General features: G+C 40.9%; 2 protein-coding genes across 10 annotated transcripts in view; one reads left to right on the top strand and one right to left on the bottom strand.

Annotated features, from left to right (window-relative positions):
* Nucleotides 1-27,780, bottom strand: part of nbeab (neurobeachin b) — a 205,827-nt gene that overhangs the window by 31,690 nt on the left and 146,357 nt on the right. For all 9 annotated transcript variants that reach the window (XM_042414356.1, XM_042414357.1, XM_042414361.1 and 6 more), the window contains 5 exons: nucleotides 25,436-25,572; nucleotides 3,635-3,752; nucleotides 3,449-3,551; nucleotides 2,581-2,696; nucleotides 111-223 (listed from right to left, as the gene is read on the bottom strand). In XM_042414356.1, coding sequence (XP_042270290.1) covers nucleotides 111-223; nucleotides 2,581-2,696; nucleotides 3,449-3,551; nucleotides 3,635-3,752; nucleotides 25,436-25,572 — 587 coding nt within the window. The remainder of the gene's footprint in view (nucleotides 1-110; nucleotides 224-2,580; nucleotides 2,697-3,448; nucleotides 3,552-3,634; nucleotides 3,753-25,435; nucleotides 25,573-27,780) is intronic.
* Nucleotides 22,130-24,128, top strand: mab21l1 (mab-21-like 1). The gene has a single exon (XM_042414395.1). The coding sequence runs from the start codon at nucleotides 22,816-22,818 to the stop codon at nucleotides 23,893-23,895; it is 1,080 nt and encodes a 359-aa protein (XP_042270329.1). The 5' UTR covers nucleotides 22,130-22,815; the 3' UTR covers nucleotides 23,896-24,128.

Here is a 27,780-nt window from a genome sequence, read left to right as displayed (position 1 = left end):
TTAATAAGGAAATCCCCTGCACTCAGAGCCAGCTGCCCCTACTTGCCCCCCCATCCCCCCCCCTCCCCTCCTCCATCATACTTAGGTGTATGGCCAAGAGGCCTTGGTACCTTTGAGAGATCTCTGAAGTTCCCTGGCAAGGTCAAGTCAAGCTCCTCAGAGTCGTAGTTGGTGAGGACCCAGGGAAAGACTGGGTACTGGTTCAGGTCATTGTATGTCCTCCCTAGACACACAGAGCAGACAGAAATCTGTGAGTGATGAAGGGTTGGATGGGAACAGAGGGGTTGAAAGCGGGGCAGGGTACACTCGAGGCTTCAGTTACTTTGGGGGATCAGCATGCAACATTCCAACAAGCCCCCAATCTCAGAACCGTCAGTCAGACGCACTTCCTGTCTCATAGGGAGTCTGCCAGGGAAACATGTATACTAATGGTAAGGCTTTGTCTGCTACGTGAGAATGTTTTCTGCGCTCCTCATGCCTTTGTCTGCTGAGTATACCATATAAATAGACTTTAGGAGTTACAGGAGGCCATCTTTAACTTTAAAGAGAGCATAAGTATTTTTAAGTTGTAAGGAGTGGATGTAATTAGAGAGATATAGATTCTTCTGGGGGCCATGACTCCACACGCTTAAAATGTCACTGCAAGTTTGATCTGCTGATTGGCCAGATGTGAATTATGCTCTGGCAGTGGAAATATGGTTTTCAGATGGCAAAACGTGTCATAGGAAATCCATGGGAAAAGCCAAGAGAATGTAACATTTTGTCATTGATGCTCTACTTTTCTTTTGAAGATGACACTGATACAGCTGTGAGGTCAGGTGGTGGCCAGTTGTAATCCAGGATTGGGATGGGTCTGCTATAATGGTTTTGTTGAAATGATTACTGCTGTTAATAAATCACTGTAAAAGTGTACACTCAAAGCAAAATGACAGTAAAAAAAAAGGAAACAACATTTGATTTTACTCACTAAGAAAAATGAAACTAAATTGCAATAGGGAGCAATGACAACCCTAGGGTCTGACCACATTCCTATAACATCCTTTCTTAACACAAAGTGTTACCACATTTTGTCCCGGGAAACATTTCACATTTATGTTTTTATTCTTTTCCAGAGTTAATGTTTACTAGTATAGACCAAGCTACACTCGTACTGTAAGAATGACTAGAGGTCAATGGAAACTACAAAGTTACACATTGCATCATCTCACAATGACTATTGCAAGAATGAGACACTCTTGTACATTTTGCATTGATAATGTTACAATTTTTCATGATAAATTGATGTTAATTAAGCACTCAGAGATGATATTCTATCCCCACCTCACATCAAAAGCTTTCAAATCAAAGTGGTATCAAGAGGTGGCGACACTAAGGTCAGAAAACTAAAAGTTATTTATCATGCAAGTCAGTAAATAAAATAACACTTCCTAAATCTGCTAGCTATAGCCAGAAAGTTACTTAATGATTACCAACAAAATTTTCTCAAATTGTACCAGTCCAGCAGGTATGTCTCTGCTCGCTCACGGAGTGCAGCACATTGACATTAGAGAATCTAATTCTAGCTGAGCGAGTGGTAACGTCTGACAGGCTAGTCAATGCGAGGGTTTCTGCAAAATAGCCAGGGTCTGAGGGAAGCTAGTGAGCATAATTATCCAGGTTAATGCCACATAGTGAAAAGAAATCAGCGAGTTGAATGTTGAGGAAGAGTCGGGGGGTGTTGGTGCGGTTAGACCTACTGGTGCTGAGGCCTGAGTTGGGGTGGCAGGATGTTAATAGCAGTGGAATAGTGTTTAATTAGAAGACCACTTCCCGTTCGCACCTCTTCCCAGCACTTCACCCCCCGCCTGTCTGCCGCCGCACACTATTCTGACATCCCTGTCAGCCCAGGTCATTACCAGGGATTTTTAATGAATTTTGGGCATGTTTTTCTGTCTGCCTTACATCTAATTAGCTGACAATAATGTATCGAACTCAAGCACGGGCTAAATATAAATATGCATGAATATGCAGCGAGAGAGAGGATGACACCTCTCAGAGCAAAGTAGCGTGCAGTCGCTCTCGCCTTCCCTGTTAGTTGCAGTTCAGATCAGAGAGTCGACAACAGAGCCTCTCAACTCCGCAGACACACATGTCTACGCTCTCACAAAACCAGGCACTAATTATCTGGCAAAATCTGCTGTGCCTGCTCTTTGCTTCAAACAGCAGACTGCTACGAACAGTGAAGTGTACCGCGTTGAGGAACACTTAAGGATACCATGGATTCTTAAACAAATAGGACATACCTGAGGACTCTTATAGTATGTTTCCAGTGCCACTGACACATAAGGTTTATTAATCATGATTGCTAAACCTTAAGTCATGAGACTCTAATAGGGAAGAGGTTCACATAGATAATAGATTAAAACGTAACACTTTCAGCGCTTGTAAATTTTGCCCGAATAAGGAAGAAAAACAAACCAGAATCCATCTATTTAACTGATGGCTGTGAAAACCAGAATATATTATTTCTGTGGCTTCAGTTTCTTAAAAAAGTATAAGCATAGAGTGTCACTTGGGAATCACAGCCTTGTACATCATTACCTGATATAGTGTTGAGAAACATGAGGTACTCAAAGTTGGAGATCTCTCTCCTCTGCCAGCGCTGGGTCATGTTTGAGGATTTGAAAAGCTGCCGAGGGGTGGCCAGGGAGATGCGCCTGGAAAAACATTTAAACCATAAATCAGACAACAGACGGTTAGTGTTAGTTATGGACATTTTTAAACTTATATTCGTAAAATGTTAAAGCCAAACAGCACCTACAGTACTGTATATGAAGCTATACTTAAATTCAAAGGATTTTCTACATCTCAGTAAACCGGGGCATAAACGATGACATTTAGTAGATGATAACCAGCTCTATGTTTAGCACTTCAGGTATGAACGAACATACTGAGACTAAAAGCATACATACGATTTCCTAAGAAAGGATACAATGCAGTGGCATTCACAGTTACGCACACTTTTGATTCCAGTAGCTTAAATGAGCTAAGTGCAAATAAAGTACTCTTAAACTACACAGTTAACTATGTGTTAATTCAGGGAGGCTTGCTTTTTATCCACTTAATTAATGTAAGACTGAAGGAAATGTGCTTGTTTTGTAGTGGTGTATAAATAGGCTTGTTATCACTGTGAATCTGGGGTTTTCTCTGTGTTCAGTGGCCTGGCTGCAGCCCTGCTGTACAGAGTCTTCTGTCAGAGAATTAGGTCAGTTCAGTCAGGGTCAGTGCACATCCACTTCAATGACTGGAGCAATGGGACTTCAAATGATTGCTACAGGCCAAACTACACAGATGCTCCAACACACAACACAGGGGGAAGTAATGTAGGCAATGACGGAATTAAACTAGAAATAGCTATCTGTGTTTTGTTAAGTCTTATTCTGACATTACTTTTGGAAGTGTGACCCACCTAGCTTGTGGGAGCCCGTAGCTGGTTCCCACTCCGACTCGAGGAAGACTGTAGACAACTTTCTTTACTGTGGCCTGGTCAGGAAAGTTGAACAGGACTGATGCTATGAACAATGAGACATATCACTTAATGATAGGTAAAAGAGAAGAACTTGACTTCAAAAGCTGTAATTGGCACTTCACTTACTTCTATTGGCCATAAAGACCTCCATCGCTGTGTTCTGAAGGAGGTAGCGTCTGGAGAAGACTGCCCGGATCTCACTGAACATCCACTTTCCATGTAAACCCTCGGTGTATGCTAAGACCTGTAAGAGCAGAGAGAGACAGGAAGATCAAAATAAACCTTTTTCACAAGACTTTTTGACTTGTGATAGTAGGAAAAGCACAAGTCTTACTAATAAAATTAAGGATGGCTCTGTTCGAAGTGTCCCAATAAGCAATCACAGTGTGACAGCAGTGCTTTACCTACTTTGACACGTCACAATGTCCTCTGTGAGAGCTCTTAGATTATGAGTTAAATTTTTTGAACCAAAGTATTGATGTAAACTGCTTTGTTTTGATGTGTTCACAAAAACATTCAGCTCTGCCAACTCTGTTTTGAGTAAAATCCTACGAAGGAGAGATCAGTGTTTGACATGTATTCACTTATTAAAAAGTTTTCAGCTGCTACAATTTTTAATTATTTCTTAAAAAAAAAAAATCTAAATTGCTAATGAAGGATACCTCAATCATTTTAAAAGTACTCTCATATAGTTATTCTGAATAAAACTTCTACTGTCTGTCACTGAGCAGTTTAATATCTGTCTTGTTTACGCCACAACAGTAGCTGGTGAGAGATGGAAAAGTATTCTAGTTCATTCTTCTATTTCCCAGTTGGGATTTAAACCTGCTAACAAGCTAATTTCCTCTAACCATTATAATAATAAAATTACTTTTTTCATAATTATTTCATGAGTTGTATTCAAAATTAAACATACCAGCTCGTTTATTCCTTATTTTCACTGTAACAAAGCATTTGTGAGGCATTACAGCATATCTTAAGGCACTTCTCTACACAATCTGAAGCTCTCTACACATTCCCTATATGTGTTTCACACTTGTTCAATCGGTCTATAGCACGAGAGTAAAGGCAAGTGGTCAAAAAAACGACCCCCTGGGCCAGTGACACATAAATAATCAATAAAAACCATCATACCGAGGGGAGGAGAGGGTAGACAAAGGATCATTAGTGTATGCAGCACCACTGGGACTGCAGGTCCACACACAGAAAACCACGACAGTTGTTCTGACAGGTGAGAATGGTCCCCTCACACACCTCCACCCTCCCCTCCTCCCATCTCACTTCCCTCCGACTGAACAATTTTGTCCAACAGTAAGAGCCGGGGAGCAACCTCATCAACTCCCCGGGTTATAATCACACATAGGTTCAGTTCAGAGAAAGTGTGTGTGAGGGAGAATAAAGATATAACAGGGCAGTAAGGGGGTGAGGCCCTACAGTACTACAGTTAGTGTGTGTGTGTGTGTGTGTATGTGTGGGTGTCTGTATGTGTATGAGGGGTGATTGAGGTGGAGTAAGCAGGGAGGGAGGGAAGCAGAATGAGATGTTCAGCTGGGTTAGGTCTGATGCTAATGCTCATTTAAAATAGTGACAGGCTGGAAGAGTGCAGCGTGAGCCGAGCTGCCTTAATTTCTCCCTGGAATAGCTCATGCCCGACCTCCATGCCACATCCAAAATCTCTGGAGCTCAATTAAAATTGGATTAGGTGGAGATGCTGGATGTGCAGCACAGCATCTCTGGTGCTCTCCTCCCAGTAATGCCCCTGCTTGACACCTCTGCAACCCCCAACTCAAACAGTTGTCATAGAGACAGCATGGCCCAGAGGAGGCAGCGTGCTGACTTGAAGGGGGGGGGGGGGGGGGGGGGGGGGGGGGGGGGGGTAGAGAGGATGGGAGGTGAGATGGAGGGACAGCTATAGCTGCGGGTGAACCGGTGAGGGCCAGCAGCAGCAGCTCACTAGTAGGCAGGGTAGCTTTTATCCCCCTCCTGCTCTGCAGCCAGATGTTCTAGATGTGTCTTCTGAGTGCGATGCTGAAAGGCAAGTCATACAAATATGCATCATGGGAAGGTTACGACGTCTTACTCTATCAAAGCACCAGTGAGCTGTTATTTGAATACATATTAAGTTATTTGGATGTCTACAGGCTCTGAATGGTTTGTCATTTTCTGCACAGTCTCTGCTTATTTTATTGTATGTTTGTAATTTAACAATGTCATGAATTTGCCTCCTGAATTTTCTATTGGTTATATCATTTACTAGAAATGGTATCATACCAATAAAAACCCAGCGAGTAATAAACCAAGCAGTTTACACCGTTTTGTCAAACACTCCACTGCCGGTTGTTTCGAATTAAAAACGTATCAATGCAGCTATAATATGTTAGCTCTAAAATTGATTGTCAGTATAATAATATTTTAGCACTGGCTGTTTCTTGTTACCCAGCTTAAGTGAACTTTTTGCTGCTGTGACAAAGTACAGGCCAAAGGCTTAGCTGTCAACAAAAGAGAGGCTAAAGAGGAGAAAAAAGAGCTGATTTCAAACAGCCCAGATCAAAAAATTTGTCATAACAACAAAGCTTTAGTCTAAACCAACACACAGGGGCCCCTGTAGACTTGGAGATTTGACAAAGCCCAGCCCTCATTTTTGGAGGCCCAGCTGTAAAAAATGCCATTTAATGAACCTGTCTGCTGAAGCTGTCCCCTGCCTGTCAGAGGTGTCAGCCAGTGACAAGCGCTGGGGACGGCCGCCTCCAGTCACAGACAGGCCTGCCAGCTGGAGACTTCGGCCCCAATCTAATCACGCCACCAGAAAGGGACCGGCGCTCTGCTCTTGGTCTGTCACGCTCAGGGCTGGGGGAGCAGCGAGGGGAGGGGGGGGGGGGCGGTGGAGGGGTCTGGTATGGCCGACAAGCACAGCCTTTTGTTTCCACACAGGTCCCTCCATGCAGGCTCATTAGGAGCCAGAGACGCATGCGCTGCTCTGCCAGCTGCAGGGAGATATACCTCTCCTGCATAATAGCCATAATGCAATTTAACGTCTCTGTCCTCTCTTTTCCTTTATTCCCCTTCTCTTCTTTCCCTGATTTGACAGAGGGCAGGCTACATTCTGCCTGTAGAACATCACAGGCGGGAAATGGAAAATATTGTGACAGATGAGATGAGGAGAGGCACAGGTGACACCGGTGTTTAGGTTGAAACTCATATATAATAATGTGCAGATGCTCAAATGAAGCACATCATACTTAAAAGTGATAGGAAGCCACTTCATGCATGGAAATGGATTCTAATCATATCTGACGTCCGAATAGCTTTAACCCCACATTGGCTGAGACATTATGACAGAAGTTATTAATAAATCTAACGAAGAATTTTCTCTAAAACCTGATGCAATTTTCTCCTATATGGGACGATACAATCCCTCCACTGCATTTATACCAAAATAGGAGTATAATATAATTCAGTGAGACCTCCAAGCCAGCATGACTGATATATTTATATGAGACAGTGGAGCACTCTGACATCCTGGTATCACAGCACCTCCGTTGAATTCTTCTCAGATTTGTCTAATAGGCTTCCACTATAAAGCCTCACAACTGCATAGTCCCAGGCGGCCAGAGAGAACAGTGAAGTGGAAGAATAAGGGGAGGATACGAGAGGCAGTTTCATTTTGAGTGATATGACTACTCCCCCAGGAGCGAGTGGGATGGATTTCACACATGGCAATTTGGAGGATCAGCACACACTGCCTATACTGTATTCAATGGCTGACCTCAGGCAATATGGGCCGAATCTGTGAAGAGGTTGAGCAGTCAGAGAAGGCAAAGGGAAAGCATAAAGCCTGGTAACGGCGTGAGTAGAGAGCGATTCTTGGCTAAGTAGGAGAGCATGATTGGCCATTGACAAAATGGTGGACTGGGTCACGAAAAGTATAATTACATGCGTGTTTGAAATAAAAAGACATAAGAGGCTAAACCGGAACATGTGTGTTTAACACCGATAATACAAAAAACAATAACTTAAAGAGTTGGTTCACCAAAATTACAAAATAATATATTCCTTACTTACCTTGCCTCACACCTAGTAGTACTGTATCTACACATGCAGTGGTTTTATTTGTCCAGATTTTGAATTATCTGTCTTTTTCTGCCTCCAACCCAGTACAACTGAGGTTAACAGAATTTAATTCTTGTACTCACAGAAATGAAAAATTACAAATTAAACAAAAACTACATGTCTAAATACCACTAAAAGTAAAGGAGAACATATATTTTTTGTAATTTGGGTGACCTGACTTTTTTTAAACAGATAAAAAAAAAATGCACATATTCTTGCAACAAAATGACTCAGGTGTTCCACACTCTGTGAAGTTACACTAATACCGGCGCGTTTTACTTTAAAAAGCCAAGCAGACAGAAATCTTGGTCGTATGACCACGACGTGCCCAAATCCACACTTTAACTTTTCACTTGAATCCCTTTTACATCCTGCCAAGATGTATAACGTCTGCCTGAGCATCAAAGCATGTTTCTCATCTGATCCTTCCTTATGTGACAACTGTTATGAAGTGTAGAAATATAAAACTGTGAAAGATTCCCCCAGATTATAAAAAAAAAAAAAAAAAATCAGTATTCCACTTCCACTCTCTCTGCGAGGCCCATATCTCAACTTCAATAAAGTAGCAGGCTCCTAATGCAGGTATTGGGGGAAAACAAGATACAGATTTGCATAATCAGTGTCACTATACATTTGGGTGGTAGCTGGAGTGTGGCAAGATGACACAGCTCGGGTGCTCTGGCAAGACCAGTGGGATAAAGGAGATGAATATGCATTAAATATGCTGGCAGTTCACTGCCCCAAATGTCCAGCCAAGTTTGTCAATAACATTTATGTCAGGGATGGTATTTCACGCACATTAGCAGGCCCTGCAGCGCTGTCTTCAACGCTGCCATGGTAGGACAGGTGGGAGGAGCCATTTTCCTGGCATGTATTTTCTTCTTAAAAACTCAGGCTCTTTAAACATTTTTTTATCTGCGCATGTTAGAATATGAAGCATCAATAAAAGCAATGAAAAAAAAAAAATCCAAACAGTTTCTCATATATTTCCCTAGCGATGAGGTTCGGATGATGTTTGGCGTCTAGCCAGTTGAGCGGTTGTTACAAATAATCCAAGAACAAAATGCATTTCTTCCATGATCTTACTGATATTTAATGAGATAATGGTGGAAATATATATATGTATGTTTTTTTTTGTATTTAATTCACACAGACAAGAGTGCACATACACTTTCACACTGCCCTCTCTCAGACTTCACTTGTAGGTGGATGTACTTTTCTTCACACTTTCATCCTTCACATCTAGTGAAGATAAACAACACTGAGCAGCAGTGAAGTTACTGCCAATGTCCAAAATTGTCACACATGCTCCTGTTGTAAGCAACTCCTACCAAGCACAAGATGCCGTAACCTTTAAATGGCGATGGCAAAAATGCATTAGAATGTATACTGTAGATGGAAAACTGCATCTCCGAGATAATACCGTTGAAATTGCAGCTATGTAGGAGGATTTGATCATTTCAATTTAATTCAAAATATACTGTTCCTATTTGTCTCTCAGTTTATCAATGTTCAGCATATGTTGTCACCAGACTCTTCCTCTTGATGTGTTAAATAATGACGCTTGTATAAATTGCTGCTCCTACAGTTTGGGAACAGATCATTTGGCCTCTTTTGCATATGTTATAGTAAGTCATGTTCAAACTGATATATCATAGTTGAGATTTTACACCTCTTTTAAGGTTGACAAATGCTAAAAATTAGCATTCAAGCTAATAAGACTCTGATTGTGAATCCTTTTCCATCAAGTGTATGCATTTTTTTGCTTCCTTATACGTATGAACTTTATGAGGCCTACTTTGGTTTACTAGCAAATAAACAAACAAATAAAAATGTGTATAAAAAAGGGACAAATTAAACACATGAACATGCCCGAGTACTGACCCACCCACAGCTACATCCACACACATACATGAACACACTTAGTGAGCACATCATCCAGATAAACAGCTTGGGATGCCTTTACTAAGGAGCTTGAGAGAAGGGATGCAGTCATTTGGTATGGGGTCTTTTCAGCAAGCTTTTCCTAATGGGACTTTTTCAGGGACTTGTCAGCCTTAAGATGACTGAAATCTTCCTGGCCTGGGTACCAGCTTCCTCTGGCTGCCACTGAGAGTGCCAAGCTGATCGCTTTAAATCCCACTTTTCTTTTTCTTTTTTTTTTTTTCTTTTTTTTTTGGTGGTGTGTGGGAGGGATAGGGGTTTAGAGCAAGACAGTGAAGAAGAGAAAGAACGAGACAAGGATGAAGAGGCGGAGAGACAGAGGAGGAGAGGGACAGAAAGAGCAAGTGGTTAGACGGGAGGGCCTGATGAGCAATGAGTGCCTCACTCGTCCTCAATTAATCTTGTCTCTCTACCTTTGCTTAGACGCTTCCCTCAGCACCAAGGTAATAACGACACCCTCATCCATTATCCTTTTATCCCTGTTATTCACTGGGAATTGCTTAATAATATGTTACAGATTTGTCCCCCTTCATATAATTCTTTCTGTCATTTGCAGTATATCATCTGAAAAACACACAGCCCCCTTTCTGCCGGACGCTCTTTGAGGATTATCGTGGGTGACACCTTCGTGATGCAGCCGGAATCTGGAGCATCATTTTTTCAGGCATAAAGTGGAATTACCCTGACTTATCTGTCATTGCCAAAAGCACAACAAGCCATTCAGGGCCAAAGCAAAGGTGGAACCGGTTCTTATCGGCTTCTCCGAACGAGGGAGCTTGTAAATTTATGCTAATGAGGGCCTTTTGTCATCCAGGCTCACCCCTTGGGGCTGAACGGGGCTTGCAGGGGGTGATAATCTGGCTGTTGAGTGCACTAGATAATTTGTACTTTATACTCATGTAATTATATAGTTTAAATCTTTTTACCAATGCTAATCCTGTGGCACGAGGAAGTGTCTTAACCATGTCTATGGTTCTTAGAGGCACTAGTTAGCGCACATCTGACTCTCTCTCATAAAATCACGTAGGAGGAGTGCAGCGCTGATATAATTACTCTGACTTTCTGTAGCCCTGCGCTTTGAATCCTCCTATCATTTTGATTCACCTTAGCAGGCAGGCAGAAAGCCAAGCTGGAGGCCTGGGGCTACGGGAGACAACTCAGAAAAGGTGAAAACAAGCAGAGCTGAAAGAGCCCTTCCCATTTTGTCAGAAAAGAAAGATGGAGGAAACCAGGAAAATGGACTGAAAGGAGTAAAAGTAAGTGCAGTAGGGCAGCTTTGCACAGCTTTTGAGGTCTCCCTATTGTCCAGTGGGATTCCAGGCCATCTTGTGTGCCTGCCAAAGCCGACAGCCTCTGACAAGCTGCTTGGCGAGCTGTAATTTGACTAATTACATTGGATTAGACCATATTAATGCAAGCTGTTTTCTCCAGGGTCACTGACCCACCCAGTGTGTCTCTTGCTAGTTCCCCCCTATTTGGTCTAAACAAAAGACAATAAAAAAAAAAGGTAGATTCTGTGTGTTTCTTGAAATTATAAAACAATGAACATGTATCTACTGTATATCACTGACATTGTTTATATAATAGGAGAAAATGTGTTACAGTGCATCCACAACAGAGAAAGCTGTGAGATACAGCCGGCACTTTCCTGAAGCACATCATCACAACATTCTTTGATAATAAACTGAATCCCTCGCCGACTTTATCTCTCTGCAGGAAAAGAAAAGCAAAACAAGGACTTTTATGGATCTCACAGAAGTCCCAGAGTTCACAAAATAGTTTTTTTTACGCAGATAGATGGGGGATAGGTTTCCACAGGCTGACAACAACAGTACAAAATTTCATTTTAATTTTACTTTTATCTTAACAAAATATCAGTGTAATCTGAGTAATGACGCACTGTTTTATGTGTGGGTTGGTTGCACAAATGTTTTTTTCCTGATGAGGAAATGTTGTGTTGAAATCCATGATTGATATAAACGATAAAAGACACATTATTTGATCTGCTTTAAAATGAGTAGATATGCTCAGAAAACCCAGAAAGAATACTTATTTGTCAAAAGAAGGAGGGAAACCTACGCTCATTTGCATTTGCAAAAATTCACAATGAAAGGGGGGAAATGAGCCATAGAATGTGTGTGTTTTAATACAAGTGCTCTCCCAATTGTACCAAATCAATTTGAGTTTCATACAATGGAGAGGCAGCTTCGCTGTTTGTATGTGCTCCTCTGCCTTGAACACGGTGTAATAATAGTCTTAAACCAGGCGTTATAAAGACAGAATACCAAAGAGGCTTACAGCCTTGGTTTCATGAAACATTTAGGCAAAAGTTCCAAGGGCTGAGGATGATGAAAGAAGGTAAGCTTGAAAATGGGCTTCTGGGATCCACAGCCCTTATTGTACAGAAGTCACATCAAATTAATACTGAGGGCCATTTGCAGCCTTTCTTCTCCTGAGCTTTTCAGAACGGATTAAGCTATGAAAACTCAGAAATTACTAAAGCACCTATTAGGCATTATGCTCACCCTTTCTTCTCTTTCCCTTTGAAAGTCATTGAATGTGCTTCACTTCTCTCATACTTCAATTCACAAGTTGTTTGCATACTTAAAAGAATGGCAATTTTATAAAATGTGTCATGTTAAATGTATAGTTTCCACTTGCGCAATAGGAAACCCATCCCCCCAGTTATCAAATAAATATTTACTCATAAACACATTTTACATTATTTGCAATGTTATCACAGAACTATTACTAATTTGGTGGATATGCATGTTAAATCAAACTATGTTGAAGGATTTTTTTCAGACTACAGGTTGTAGTTTAGTGTGACGATGCAGGCCAGTGTTCAGGCATGAAGAGCCCGTTTCTGGGGTTCTCTCAGGCTCTCCGCACCCCTCTCTGCTCTCTCAATGCCTCTTCAAAGAAGCGCAGGGAGTGCATGAATTGTAATTATGGCTCCTAACAGGATTCAAGAGGGCCCAAACGATGGCACTTGAGAAACAGGTCGTGTGGAGTTAAACGGCTGTCAGACACTCAAAGCTCCCCAGCATGTGAACAAACCCACAAAGGCTGGATGTGTCCACTTCTAGGGCCCTCCTACCCACTTTCCCTCTCATAGAGAGAGATTAAAGATCAACTAAAACCCCTTTAAAGACCCATATGGCCTATCTGCATTTCACCCACGTTACATTTTTCAAGAAGTGTTACAGTTTTCCAGGTAAGATAGTGGACTTGAAATGAAGGCTAAAAAAAAATAGCAACAGCTAGTACAAGAAATGTGTGATTTTTGACTTGAATCAAATATTTGATCAGTGAAAACTTATTAACTTCAGTTAGAAGGAAATAAATCCTTGGCAAAATTCAAGGCAAATGTGACAACACCAGTAGAGCATATGAGGAGGAAGCAGAGGCGTGTGAGAGGTATCAGGTAATTGGTACCACCTGAGAAACCAATATAACCACAGAGTCAGATTATCTTCGGACCTCGCTTTCAGAATAACGGAAAAGATCATCTGTGCTCCCCAGACAGTTTCAATGACTCACCGGGGCACAAGACCCCTCACTACACATTAAAGAGACCAGCCTTCAGTCAGGCCCTATCCAAACTTCAGCCCCAACCTACTTCCCAAAAGCATCCAAAAGAAACCAACCTGCAGCGTGAAGTCCCTATGCATGACCCTTATTAAACTCTTAATTGGATTGAGAGCCTCTAAGAAAAAAAATTCAACATCGTTCATTCAGCTGAGATTTTCTTTAGCATTCCTTCCAGTAGTTTGCCACTTCAACAATAACATTCAAAATCAAGTGACTGAAAACTTTTTTTTACTCTTTCAAAACACAACCAGATTTTCCAAAAAATGGGAGTATAGGCAAAAACCTTATTCACCTTGTTTTTTAAGGCAAAGCTCTATTTGATTTTCACAGGGTGCAAGTGACAGGCTGAAACAAAGCTCAGTGCAGGCCATTGTGTAGCCTTTCACTGTTGTAATAGTCTTAAAATGGCTACAAGCAGGGACCTATTCAGTGTTGACCAGGCTGCTCAGCTCTCTTCTCCATATCCAAGACAAACTCTGCACTAAGCGGGAACTCTGAGGTCAGCTGATGAGTGAAAGAGGGACTGAGTTCACTCATAACCACAGTCTCAGACTATCAGTGCCTGTAGAGGTTCTCAACACATTTACACTAATTATAGAGAATAAATAGTGCCATAACAACAACATCAATCAAGTTCATTATGGAAAATAACATAATGACAATAATTACAATAATATCTCATTAAGAAAAGAGAATGAGAGACAGGGGAGAATTAATAGCAGACAGGTGTACAACACACCGCAATTATGGAACCTGAAATTAGTTCATTGCCTCAAGGCAAACAGAAGAGAAAGGGAAGGTTGTAAGGGAGGGTGTGTGTATGTGCATGTGTATGTGTGTGTGTGTGTGTGTGTGTGTGTGTGTGGCGGGTGGTGAGGGGCTGGTTTCAGTGCTGGGAGTAGGACTGATAGAGAGAGGCTCACTGACAAAAAAAGGAATTGCAAATAAGCAAACAAAAATGTCTTAAATGTGTAAATTAGGGAGAAAAATAAGAGGGAAAAGCAGCTTTTCCCTGCAGACTGGTGCCTTAGATGAGAAGGGAGCAGCGAAACGTGATCAAGGGGAGCCGTGGAGCGGTGCGGCAGGCGTCAAGATGAGCACTCAGCCAGCGAGTGGCAGCTTCTCCTTTTCCAGTCAATCATTCATTACAGAGCCAAGTGCTGTGGAGGAGTGCCTCCTCTTTTTGACCTATCATATTACTGCCTCTGTAAACTCCTAATCCCCCCTTCGTTAGATGGTGTCAACACCCGACATGCTCTCACCCTGGCGCTGCACTCCCTGCTCAGGCACCTCCCAAGCCCTGCCAAGACCACAGAGTTTACACTCTAATAAAATCGTTTGAAATTTAACAAGGTAGAACGGTACAACTTTATCCATCTTTTTGGTGCTTTCATCCACCTTTTGGGCTGGTTTGTATTTTTTTTTTTCATTAGAAAGAAATTCTGAGAATTCACTCGCTAACTAGTTAACTTTTTCTTTTTCGTTTCATCAATTCTAAGCTTCCAGTTCACGGTAAGCAATACTAAGAAAGTCTGACTTTAGCTCTTCAATCTTTCACAGCCTGGTTGTTTTCGCCTTGGGGCTGTTCCTGAGCAGGTGAAAGCCTGGAGGCAGGAACCTGCACATCAGCACTTCTTCGTCCATCATGACTCTTTCATGGGGAGCCCGTCTCCTGTGCTTCTCTAATAGAGCCCAGTGAGATGACTACTATAATGAGTCCAACAGATGAAAGCCCAGCAGGACAAAACAACTTTCAGATACATCTCCACACACACACACCAGGACTAGTACCAATCAGGGACTCCCTATGTGAATGTTATTTAGGTTAACAAAAGAATCAGATGCAGGCTAGAGAAAAGGAAACCAGATGAAGCATCTGTGTTTTGGCAAAACTCCAAAAAAGGAGTTTTGGGGTGAGTGAATATGACATGCTGATCAAAAACAGCAAACAATCTAGCAATTAAGTTCATCATAGGCATGTGCAAACATATCACATACCCGACTGTCCTTCGCTCAAATGCATTAGCACGCAGACCCCCCCTTCACTCTCTCTCTCACACACACACACACACACAGAATCAGTGTGTGAATGGGTTTAGGTAGGGTCCCAATTTAAGCTGACAGATACCAGATAGTAGATACTCAAGGAAATGACAGCCCTGATTTAGGATGGTCCTGATTTTAGCTGAATGTGACAATGTCACAACAAAACTATTACACATGAGTGAAGCCCAGCAAAGTTAATATACTTCACTTCTTAATGACATGTAGCACATAAGCCAGTATAGTCTGTGTGAGGATCTTAAAATATCTCACCTTATTGGGAAATATATATATGTAAATTTGTGAGATAAACTTTGTCACGGTTGAGACACACCTACCACATAACACGGTTTAAAGGATGTTAATTACCGTATAAAATAAGCAATTGGCATCCTGCCCCATATGTCCCACTTTTTCAGTGAGGAAGATGGAAATGAGGTGGGGTAGATTTGATTGTGACATTCTCTCCGTCTGTGCTCCAAACTGTGTGGCTTTGCCAGTAACAGGCTAATATTCAGCACAGCTCACCATCACCAGAACTAATGAAAGTAGACAAAATGTCTCTGCTGCCATCTTTGTCTAGCATCCGCTCAGGGTGAGCCTTCCTCTTTCCCTCCTTTCCTTTTCACCTCCCCTCTTTCCCCTCGTCTCTTGAAGGGAGGGTGACAGCGGCATAAAATGGTGGCGAGCAAATGTGCCTTCCATGTGGCAGCAGTGGTGGGGGTGACAGGCCAGGCTGAGGCCAGCGCTATCAACAGCAGTGTGTGGCTGTTGCTCTGAACAAGCTGGATGGTCGCCATGGAGGATCAAGGCCGAGTTGATGAGACACTAGTGGTTTCAAACAAAAGCAGCTCAACATCAAATCAAGAAACGGCCCACCCATCCGCAACAGAAAACTGCCAGTTCTTTGATAAATATATACTCAGTTGTCTAGACCGGCTTATTAATAACCAACTGTACATCATCCAGCTACTCCTAATAGGCAGCTTCAGATGTTTTAATGAGCAGAATTGCATTCAGAAATCCTTTCTAGATAACAACATTTCTTATAATAACAATTTAACCAATGTACTATTGTACTAGACGTAAACATCACATAAAACTTTAAGATGTTTCTAAGCTTTCTGTACAGACTGTAAAGCCCTCTGGGATAAACTTTTTGGGTTATATAAATAAAATTTGGTTGATTTGACTAGAAATATAAGATACAAAACACTTAAATATCTCTTAAAGTATATCCAGCCATGAATAAAACTGCTGCACAAAGCGAACTCCCCTCATCCCACAATATGTGGTTGAGTCATTCAGGGCGTTGTTAGCTAACCCTGAGCTCTGAGAATGATAAAGCAAGGGCATAAATCACAGAGTGAAACAAGGCAGACTCCTCCGATTCATTAATGGAAATTATCTGTCAATATGCTGGAGTCAATTCACACGTGTCAGCTGGGCTCACCACACAATGGGCCAGCCAACTTATGAACTCCCAGCACCACTCCACCAAGTCCATAAAACAACTGGCAACGCCACTGGGGAGCACCCCGAGACACCACCCTCTTGCACAGACCACCAGATGACACAGATGGGGCGAAACCAAACAAAGACGAGACTCCCTTTGTACAAAGAGGGACCCCTTTCAAAAGCCATTCATGCAACAAATTGGGGAAATCTGGCCATGCAACACTCTGGGTTTGCTCTTTTATTAGCATGGGCCTTACGTCACAGTAAGTGAAATCAGATTTATGGCTTTCTGCTACAAAGGTGGTTAAAATCAAGCACACTTTGACAACACAAAAAGTTTTTTCTTAAAGCCACGTTAACCAAAAGAGGTTTAGCTACGTTATGCATGAACAGCCTGTTACTTTGTGCAAGAAGCCATTTTTACTTTACACTTACTACACATGCATCAACCTACAGAAAAGCTAACGAGGAAAACTAAACACAAGGACAATGTTGATCAGAGCTTACGCATATGTCCAGAGTTGATGGATTGTTTGGCTAAATATAGCTAACTCTACCGACATGACATTTTTTTGATTGTGAAATCATCTTGAGCTTGCGAGCAAAATTACTTCACAGTAGTTTCTATTTGTTGTTCACTGTATAGTAGTATAGTAATGATTCTTCACAGTCATAGAGATTAATGACTATTAATAATAATATCAGTCAGATACTGTAGGGGAGTCCTCCATTTTATGGTAGCTCTGAGTACTTTCAAAGGCAGCCCATCAGTTAGGGAGGTTTGTTTCCATGTAGGTCATTAAATATGTGCACACAAGCTTTCTCTTATTAGGCTCTCTGCATTTTTCTTCTCTTGTTCTTTCTCAGCTGCACACCCGTGCTGCTGCAGCAATCTGCATAGAGAGACATTTGTCATCATTAGCCCTGCTCTGACAGTTGGCACCCGGCACCTCAGATCTCTAGGACTTGCAATTATGAACCCTTCATCCCTTATTTAGGCAACATCACCTAATTTCATCACAGGCCTCACCAGCAGCATTTGATTACCAATAGCCTCAAACGTAGAATATGCCCCCGACTCTTTCATTTCCTTTGTTTTGTGGTTCAATATACTACTACTCTTAGACCACATGACATGTGGGGAAGTACTGTGTTCAGTTAATCTGAGATTTGAAATTACTTATAAGACACATGGGCTGCAGAGAGAACTGTAGATGAGCATCATGGGGTCAGTGGGCAGATGATTACAGCGCCCACCTCTAGATGGTAGACATCTCGCAGACATTAAGATTAATCACACTGCTGCTGTTGTTGAATTGTTGCCTTTTACAAGAGACAAGGTGGAAACCAGGCAGATAGTTTTCCTTGAAAATGAAATAAAATGAAAACAGATCAAAAGTAGCCTGCTGCACATTTTCAAATAAACTGGTCAATTCTTTGAGAACAATCTAAGCCCTACCAATGTGTAGAAAAAAGGGTGAAATATAGTGAATAATAAGTCATATTAAACCAGCCACAACTCCTCTCCAGTCTCTTACACACACAATGTTTAGCATTGTCATGTACAACAAAATACATGGCTAAACTGTGTGCTAATGAAACCAGTGGAAATCACTACGCCAGCACTTTCACCACACCCAATTGCCAATTGCATAACCTGTGCAGAAAAGAGGAGCACTGAACACTATTGCCTAAGCCTGTATTTTCCTTTTTGTGAAGCAAAGCAGACATTTTCCGGATCGTTATTTTGGCAAACAAACTGAATTCTATTCATGCTAAATTCATGCAAATACATGCATGTAATTTATCACGAAGGCTGACAAGCGTACCATATTGCGGAGGGGAGGGGTGAAGGGCCAAATGAAGCTGAGACAATCAATTAAGTTTCATAATTTACACTTTCTTTTTCCTTTCTGTTTTCAGAAAATATCCATCATACTGATAAGATTGGTGTTTTCTGAGTGTGTATATCTCGTCAATCTGGATCACAGTGAACAGAGCCTGTTGAGTTGATCACTAGAGGGGCTCTGAGAGCCTCTGGCTATGTGGTCCAGCTTCCTGACTTCTCCAAAGGAGGCTGCTAATACACAGTGGAGAATAAAACAAATGAATGGACACAATCCAAAGGGGGTCCAAAAATTAGCTGGCCTCCTACAGAGACACCATATTGCTTGGAATAATAATGTTCCGTTATTAAAAATCCCAATGACAATTTCATTTTGTCACAAATAAAATTATAGAAAATGTGTCAAAGTGAGCAGCTATCCCATGAGATTAAACTATATTATTTCTCACAGTTTGAAAGCCAGTGTTGATGTCACATCTCTGAAATGTCACTGCTTTTAATCTGATTTATAAAGAAATATGTCATCCTATTAAGTCCATTTTGACTAATCTGCACATTAGCTTGGGAGCTAGCTGGTAAACTCCCTTTATATAGGATCTAGTTTGAAATTCTCTTTTTCCAAACTAAATGACCCCAGAAACTCGGCGCAAAAGCATATGGCAGACATTATTTGTTCTTGCGTAATAGGATTATTAAAATAATAGTATGTCATCCATAATTATGGTGCCAGTTAGATGACTGCTGGTTATAAAGGTCTTGATCCAGATTAAAATAAGCTAAAGGCTTACATCACATCATCGAGTATTTTATTAATAACAGTGGGGTAATAAAGAAAATTGAAACTTAAAAGTTATATACTGTTTTGAGACACTGAGTGAATGTTATATGTACAGTGTTTTAATATAAAATATATAGGGTTTTGTCGGCAAAATGAGCCAATAAACGTACATTTTTGTAGAGCGGGGGTTTTCCTTTTTTTTCCCCTGGAGACTCACTTTTTTGAAATAGTATAATCTTTTATTACAGGCTTTACATATTGTTTTGTACATATAAACACATCAGAGTGTTTACACAGATAAAGGTCATTTGCATATAAATATAAAAGTATTGGTAAAATACAAACCTGTTACAAATTTAATACCCTTGAGGATAAGATTAAAAAAAATAAACCAACATATATTTAATGACATCTGCTAACATCAGTGGAATATCATTTCAAGTGACTCAGAGCACGAGCGGTGTCATCAAAGGGCATTTTCAGCCATCAGACAAGTACCACTGACCCTATGCCCGGCCATGTTAACAGGACGATCAGTCTTACTAGAAGAAAGGAAAAAGAAAAATGGCGGAAAAAAATGAATAAGTGTAGAGGCATGCTCTGGAAACAAAGAGGCCTTCAAAACAGGGTCACATGCTCGTGCAAAATTAGGGGAAGCAGAAGTCATTGTATTGATTTACACAATCATGCATGCATTTTGCTGGGTCAGAAATAGGCCTGTGCTGGAATCGCAACCCCATATATCACACTGGAGGGCCTCCAATAGCCTTGCGGGATGGCAAATGAAGCAACAAAGCTTGCAATGTTGTAATGGTAAAGATATGGGTAAGAGGATTGGATTGTCTTAGGCCAGACCTGACAACTGCTGGAGTCTTGGGACTGCAGAGCAGGTTGAGTTACTTTGAGATCTTTGCAGCCACATGCTTTAGATTAAGAGGTGATAATCTCAATGAAAATCCCCCCTTCTATCACGCAATTGATGGCCAAAGGCTGGAGCACAAACTCAAGAGGTGCAACTGGATTCGGAGGTATCTGACTTGGAGCAAGATGGCCTGGAAAGTTAGGCTAGTCTGGTTTCAATAAAAGGCAAGTACCTGCTGGGCCACAGACAGTGGGAGAGAGTGAGAGAAAAGACTATCAAAGCCTGAGAGGGGAAGAGGCTTTTAGCTACCTCTCACCACATGAAAACCTTCCATAATATCCTCCATATCCTCCAAAAATATGTCAATAGGAATATACATTTATATTTATATTACTGTGAAATTTTATCATTACATGTAATAAGAAATATAATATAGGCTGCTCTTATTATTTACTTTGAAGATGAACTATAGACCTCTATCATGTCCCAAAATTTTATTTATTTAAAAAAAAGACACTGTAATTTCTGCCTGGTAACAGTGTGAAATTGTCACTGGTTCTTGCCAAGAAGCTACTGTCCGTGTCTGTGACAGACTGCGATGATAATGGGAGTCACCTATCTATCAGGGTCCCTCCCGCACACAGCACCTCCAGCTCAGAAGCATCCGTGTAGTCAGATTCAGAGCTGACGAGCAGCGGTTTGCCCTCATAATGTCTGGTCGTATGCAGTTCTGACTAGAGCAGAGATGAGTGTAAATGCCTTTGTGTTCTTTATCTGATCCGTGCAGCATTATCTTTTTGAAGTCCTCTTCAAAGCATGCACTGTACCTTGTGAGATGGAGTGCCAGTGCAGTGATGAGAGCCAGAGAGGGTTTAGTGTGGATCTCTTTATTGTGAATCACTATCTGTATCAGAGCAGCATAGCTGTAACCCAGAACAACCCATCAGTGCATCATGGGACTGTAAATGAAATGATCAACCATGTAAGTCTTAAATGTTAGAATTATTAGCAATTGTTTTTATTTAGTCTTTTTTTTAATATTCAAATTATGTATTTTTAATCTTTGTTGATGTTGTTACTATAATGGTCTTGTTGTTGGAATAAATATATTTTATAATTCAATTAACAGATTGTAGAATACCAATATACCAATATAATAAGTAATACTACCTTCATTTTAAAAATTGAGCTTAACCACTGATCTTTATGAAACAAAAGCAATAATATTTTCGATATTATCACCATTTTCAATATAAAATAATATTGATAGAAGGACAGACCAAATTATCTTCTTTTTGTCAGATGAACACAACATTGCAATATATATTTTATTACACAGGTTCATATTAATTTTGTTCCTAATTTAAAAGTTGATAAACTCAAACTGTTACAGGTATTTTTAATTCTTACAATTCACATTAATTAAATGAGTGGAAATATTGGCGCTAAAGATTGTTGCATAACACAATACAGGCTGTTCACGCACAGTATAAAAAGAGCAAAACAGAGACGCCTACTCAATCCGCACATTAACACACAAGCTCCTGATATAAACTCTCCAATGCATCACAGCCGCGATAATTAATTTGTCAAAAATAATCATAATCTTATAGAGCGCTAAACTTTTTCATCTGTCTTAAATAAGCCTGGTAGTTCACCAGACTGTTCGATAGATTTAAATAAGCCTGAGAGGTCTACTTAATCAACTAAATCATGATTATTTTAATATATGACTTCATAAACAAAACGCACAATTAAGCCAAACCTTACTTATAAAATACAAATAGATTTTGCGTAACAAAAAAACTCCCTATATGACGCCACTCTAATTTTAATTTATCTGATGTGCCTTGTGTGGAAGAAATTAGATCCGGTCCACTGGAGAAAAAGAAAAAACATTTAAACGATATGTCAAAAATATATATATATTTATTCTCCAAAGACACCATCAAACACATTCTCAATTCTAAACACACCTACTGTATCTTATATGATTCTATATAGCAAACTAAAAAAGTGGTGGATAGTCCAAGAAAAAGCAACGTAAAGCAGTGAAAATGTGTGTTTTTCCTCTCTCCAAATGCGTAGGTGTACTTCCGCTCCTCGATATACTACTACTACCTGTACTTTTTACTTGTATATAACACCCCGGGATGAATTTGTTTTCGATAAACTGGGAAGTGGTGACGCATCGGACAGCGATTGGACATCTTGGTTTCAACTCCTCCCTTATAATAAAGAGTGTGTGTGTCTCCCTGTTGTAAAACACAGCAACACCGGCCGCCTGCGTCAGGAGGACACACTCCACTCTGCGCAATTACGCGGACTCCTAACTGGCAAGGTGATCAGAGAAACACCAAAAGGCATTTTTTTCTCCAGAACAACACAAGATTGAAATGGACTTTTAATCAGACCATCCTGGTCATTTCAAGGACTTGCTTCGAGTAGTTTAATGCAGTTTACGGCACAACAGCTGTGAATGTTATGATATGATTATTACGCATGTGCTCTGAGCACAGCTTTTGCATAGTTGTCTTATAAATAGACATTTATTTTTTTTCTTTTTAAATAGCTTTCTTTCTTCTCTAAAATTGGCTCCCGTACAAACAGCCGCGTTGGATCCCTCGGCTTATTGCGAGACTCCGGTGTATAACCCGGATCTCTGCCCTAATATGATAGCCGCCCAGGCAAAGTTGGTGTATCACCTCAACAAATACTACAACGAGAAATGTCAGTCTCGAAAAGCAGCCATCTCCAAGACCATCCGAGAGGTGTGCAAGGTGGTATCGGATGTCCTGAAGGAGGTCGAGGTGCAGGAGCCCCGCTTCATCAGCTCTCTCAGCGAGATGGATAATCGTTTCGAGGGATTGGAGGTCATTTCACCCACCGAGTTTGAGGTTGTACTCTATCTGAATCAGATGGGAGTATTCAACTTTGTGGATGATGGGTCTCTCCCGGGCTGCGCCGTGCTCAAGCTCAGCGACGGCCGAAAGAGAAGCATGTCTCTCTGGGTTGAATTCATCACAGCCTCCGGTTACCTCTCGGCGCGCAAAATCCGGTCGAGATTTCAGACACTGGTGGCGCAGGCAGTGGACAAATGCAGCTACAGAGATGTTGTCAAAATGGTCGCTGACACAAGTGAGGTGAAGTTGCGCATTAGAGACAGATATGTGGTGCAAATCACGCCGGCGTTCAAGTGCACTGGGATCTGGCCGCGAAGCGCTGCGCACTGGCCTCTCCCTCACATCCCCTGGCCGGGACCTAACAGAGTGGCAGAAGTCAAAGCGGAAGGTTTCAATCTTTTATCCAAAGAGTGCTACTCGCTGAACGGCAAGCAGAGCTCGGCAGAGAGCGACGCCTGGGTCTTGCAGTTCGCCGAGGCCGAGAACCGGCTCCTCCTGGGTGGATGCAGGAAGAAATGCTTGTCAGTCCTCAAAGCGTTACGCGACCGTCACCTCGAACTGCCGGGGCAACCTCTGAACAACTACCACATGAAAACTTTGGTTTCCTACGAGTGTGAGAAGCATCCCAGGGAGTCAGACTGGGATGAGAACTGTCTCGGCGACCGCCTGAACGGGATACTATTGCAGCTTATTTCATGTTTGCAGTGCAGAAGGTGCCCGCATTATTTCCTGCCCAATTTAGACCTGTTTCAAGGAAAACCTCACTCTGCTCTAGAGAACGCAGCCAAACAGACTTGGCGACTGGCAAGAGAAATACTGACCAACCCCAAAAGCTTGGAGAAACTCTGAGGTAAAAAAAAAAAATATGTTAGTTCACCTCGTCTTAAAAAAAAAAAAAATAACAAGCTCATAAACGGACAGAAAAAAAAATATTGCCAACCAATTTGCAAAGTCTTGTGAAATGTGACTGTCCTCTGTTGTTGAATATGTTTTGGCCTAGCCTGTTTCAAGATGATTTTTATGACAGTTGAGTTTGCCATTATCCCCGTGCACCTTTTTGGCGGTGTCAATATTTAGGAGCAAGTTTATTATTATTATAATTATTGGCTACCATTAATAATCGAAAAGGCCACCTCAACAGTGGGTTCTTTTTTCTCTCCGTGCCACACGGTTGCCTAAATCCTAAATTTCCTTAAATGCTTTAAAATAAAGCCCCGTGAGAAGCCTTTAAAAACACACATCTGTACATTTTATAGGCTACTGTAAATACATTCATAGATTGTGATTCCAGTGGTCTGAAATTGTGAATGTTGTTCTGTGACACGTAAATAGGATCCACCTGTTTAAATCTACTTCTGAACTTTTTCTTTATCTGGTAGAAACGTTATTAATTTATACTTGCATCAGTGGTAGTCTGATTCCTCTGTTTCAATGGACATTTTCTAATTTTTTTGAAAGTTTACATTTTGATGGTAGGCGTATAAAGACATTTGTTACATTGAAAACATTCCATCACTTTACTTGAATTATTATTTAAAGTACTCGAACATTTTTTTTTTGGTTGTTGTTTTTTCTCTACCATGCTTAGGCCTACATGATAAAAAATGAAAATGATAACATATATATATAGTATATATATATATTGCAGTTTAATTGAAAAAAATGCACTTGAAATACACTGGATTATAACATCTGTGATCTGATTTTTTTAATTTCTGTCTTTGATCTAATTTAAAGAGCTAATAAAACGAGCTGTTTTATATTTGTGTCCCATTATGGTTTTATTAAATGTATTTTTGACAGTAGTGAAGTAGGCCTAATACCATGCAATAATATAATGAAATCTTTAATTGCGGGGTGTATGGCTCTTGTAGGTGTTCTATGTGAATGAGTCTGACAGCCTAAAAAAAAAAAAAAAATTAGAAGGGGGGAAAAAAAAGTAAGGTACAATTTTCAGAAACATTTTAAACAGGCATGCATTTTTATAAACCACAATCCCATAAATCCGCGTGTTATTTTTTTTTTAACATTAAGTGGTTAACTTGACATAACTTGGTGGATTAACTGTCACCAATACTTAGCGGTTAAGCCTGCACAGGAGGCCTAAATGGTCATTATAAGAAGGGTGGTGGTGGAGGGGTGGGGTGGAGGGGGGATCTGGAATAATACAGGCTATTAAAAAACACACAAAATACAAATCAACCGTGATTCTGGAGAGAGCATTGAAAAAAAAAGTGTGCAAATCCTTGTTTTTTCATTATGCATCAACAATAAATTCAGCGCGTGTTTAATACCTGCCGTACAGTTACAGTGAAAATATAATATACCGTAAAACATATCAGGAAGCGAACTGCTCACTGCACAAGCAACTTGCTTGCATGTTACTTACCTTTGGGTCGACCCTTTTGAAAGCAGGGTCATCCTCGTCCACCTCAAAGTAGATTTCAGTGGTGGTGATGGACAGAGTCCCCCGGGCCACCAGGACAGGGGCAACAAGCTGGGCCGGGCTGCTCAGGACCACTGGGCCTGCAGAGTGTAGGAAGGAGGGAGGGGTGGGGTGGGGGGTGGGGAGGGGAGCAGCCACATGTCGAATCAGTGATGATTTTCATGTGAAATAAAGCGAGGCCGAGGTTAATTCTGTAAAAGCGACATTATCAATGCGATTACAGTGGATCCCATCACGCTCCCGGCCTGCCTGCGTCAAACTATAACCTCCACCGCTACAGCCTGTGCGTATACAGATGAAGGGTAATTATGTGATTTTAAAATAAATGATTGTGGTTCAGTCTTAAATTACACGTCATAAAAATGAAGACTTTGTCGGAAGTGTTACAGTCTTTGTAATTGGCGGCGCGTAGTTATGAACGCCTTGTTGTCTATGTCCTGCACATGTTCATGTATGCGCGCACACAATGGGTCCATCCGGCCTATAAATAGAGGTGTCAACATGCTTATTTATGCTTGTTTGTTCAGTGATATACTGATAAAAGATGTGTTGTGATCAGATGGCATCAAAGCGCAAACAGCTAACACCGTTGAAAATTTAAAAAAAAACAAAAAACCTCTTCTAATTAATTAAAAAGAAAAATAATTTTCCTCACATGGTGATATTGTATATTTCAGCTTACATTATAGGCCTAAAATGTGAATTCACATCATTGATATTTAGGGTCCACAAGGGAATAAACTGGATTCCCGAAAATTGTACTCTCCGACACATCTTCCAATATATTATTAACACCTGGAGGAAAACGATAAAAACCTAAAAGCTTGTTTTCAAATCCAAATAATTGTCCATGTTTTAAGGTGGGTTTGTGACCCTGGTCAGCTGATAGTGATCACATCTTTATTTCAGTCTCCTCCCTCCCTCTCCTCTCCTCCTCTGCTTCATCCTCCATGTTCTCAGATCACTGTCGATGTGGAGCACCGTTACAGTGATTTGTCTCCTCTCAAACGAAAGCTCTCCAAATCAGAATATTTATCGATCCCCTAAACTCCAAAGAGCCACTTTAATGTCTCATCAATCTTAATCTGCGTTCCTCAGCCAATTATGGCCGATCCTGTTACAGGAATACAAGTGGATTTTCGGTCTCAACTCCCAGAGCGCCTCTTCATCGCTCTTGCAGGCTGCACAGTCAAACCGCCCTCACTGGGTTTTTTTTTTTTCCTCAGCGTTGCTCGGGTCCATTAACTGTGATCCTATCTGCTGATGCTATCAGCCCAGGCGCTACACGTTGCTTACAAGCCTCATATAAGAGTAAATACTTGCAGTAACCTCAGCCCGTGTTACTAAAGTCCAGATAACGGTTTTTTTTTAAAAAAAGAAGAAGAGGAAAAATAAAAAAATAAAAAAAATGTTCGATTGCACGCCTATGAGAGATGGAACAATTTAGTTAGAATATCGTCATTATAGTTATTATTAGTAACAGTGGTATTTGTATTATTATTATTATTATTTCTGACTGTTGACGCTATTTGGCATAAATGGTGTGATGTATGGTATTTGAATTTATGAATTTGACTTTATGTCCGCTGGAGCTGAATTACAAGCCCATTCACTTCTTACCAACAATAACAAATTTTAGGGCTGATGCACTGTATTGTGGCTTGAAGAGCTGCACACAAGAGAAAAACACTAGCCTGAAGCATTAAGCCACAGCATCCATTGCTCATAGGCAGGAAGAGGATTAGGCAGTAATCCCCTCAGGGATCCTTCCATAATTAGGCTATATGGCATTAAAAATGTTTACACGAGAATAATGAAATTAAGGGCAAGTTATACAGGATGAGTGGTGTATATAGGCTAAAGCTTGGAATATACCCGGCTGTTGGGTCTTTTCTTTTAATGAAAATGCAAATATTTGTCAAGTGACAAGCCACTTTAATGAAGTGATGAAAAGTCTTATTTTGGTGTGGTGGGAGTTTGGGAGAAATGCTGAGGAGATGGGTATATTATTACCCACAATCCATCCACTGGACTGCAGTGTTTGATTAGGCTGCATTCTTTTATTTATTTATTTATTTTTTTACATTATGGGAGAAACAGGAGTGGAAGTGGGCTACTTGCACACCTGAGCATTATTATTCATATGCAAACGTGTACATGTGGACTTATTGTAGACACACACGTTCACAGCTGCGATCATTAGAACCTACAGTGTGCCGAGTTTAAAGAGGCACAGTGCCTCGTTGTTCATCTGAGTCGCTGAAGCAATGATCATTTTTCCACTGTTT

This window comes from Thunnus maccoyii, chromosome 6 (genome assembly GCF_910596095.1).
Source record: "Thunnus maccoyii chromosome 6, fThuMac1.1, whole genome shotgun sequence".
Taxonomy (NCBI): domain Eukaryota; kingdom Metazoa; phylum Chordata; class Actinopteri; order Scombriformes; family Scombridae; genus Thunnus; species Thunnus maccoyii.
This window is presented reverse-complemented; position numbering and strand designations above follow the sequence as displayed.

Excerpts from the sequence above, each read along its gene's own strand:
- mab21l1 (XM_042414395.1), top strand. The coding sequence starts at position 22,816 with ATGATAGCCGCCCAGGCAAAGTTGGTGTATCACCTCAACAAATACTAC.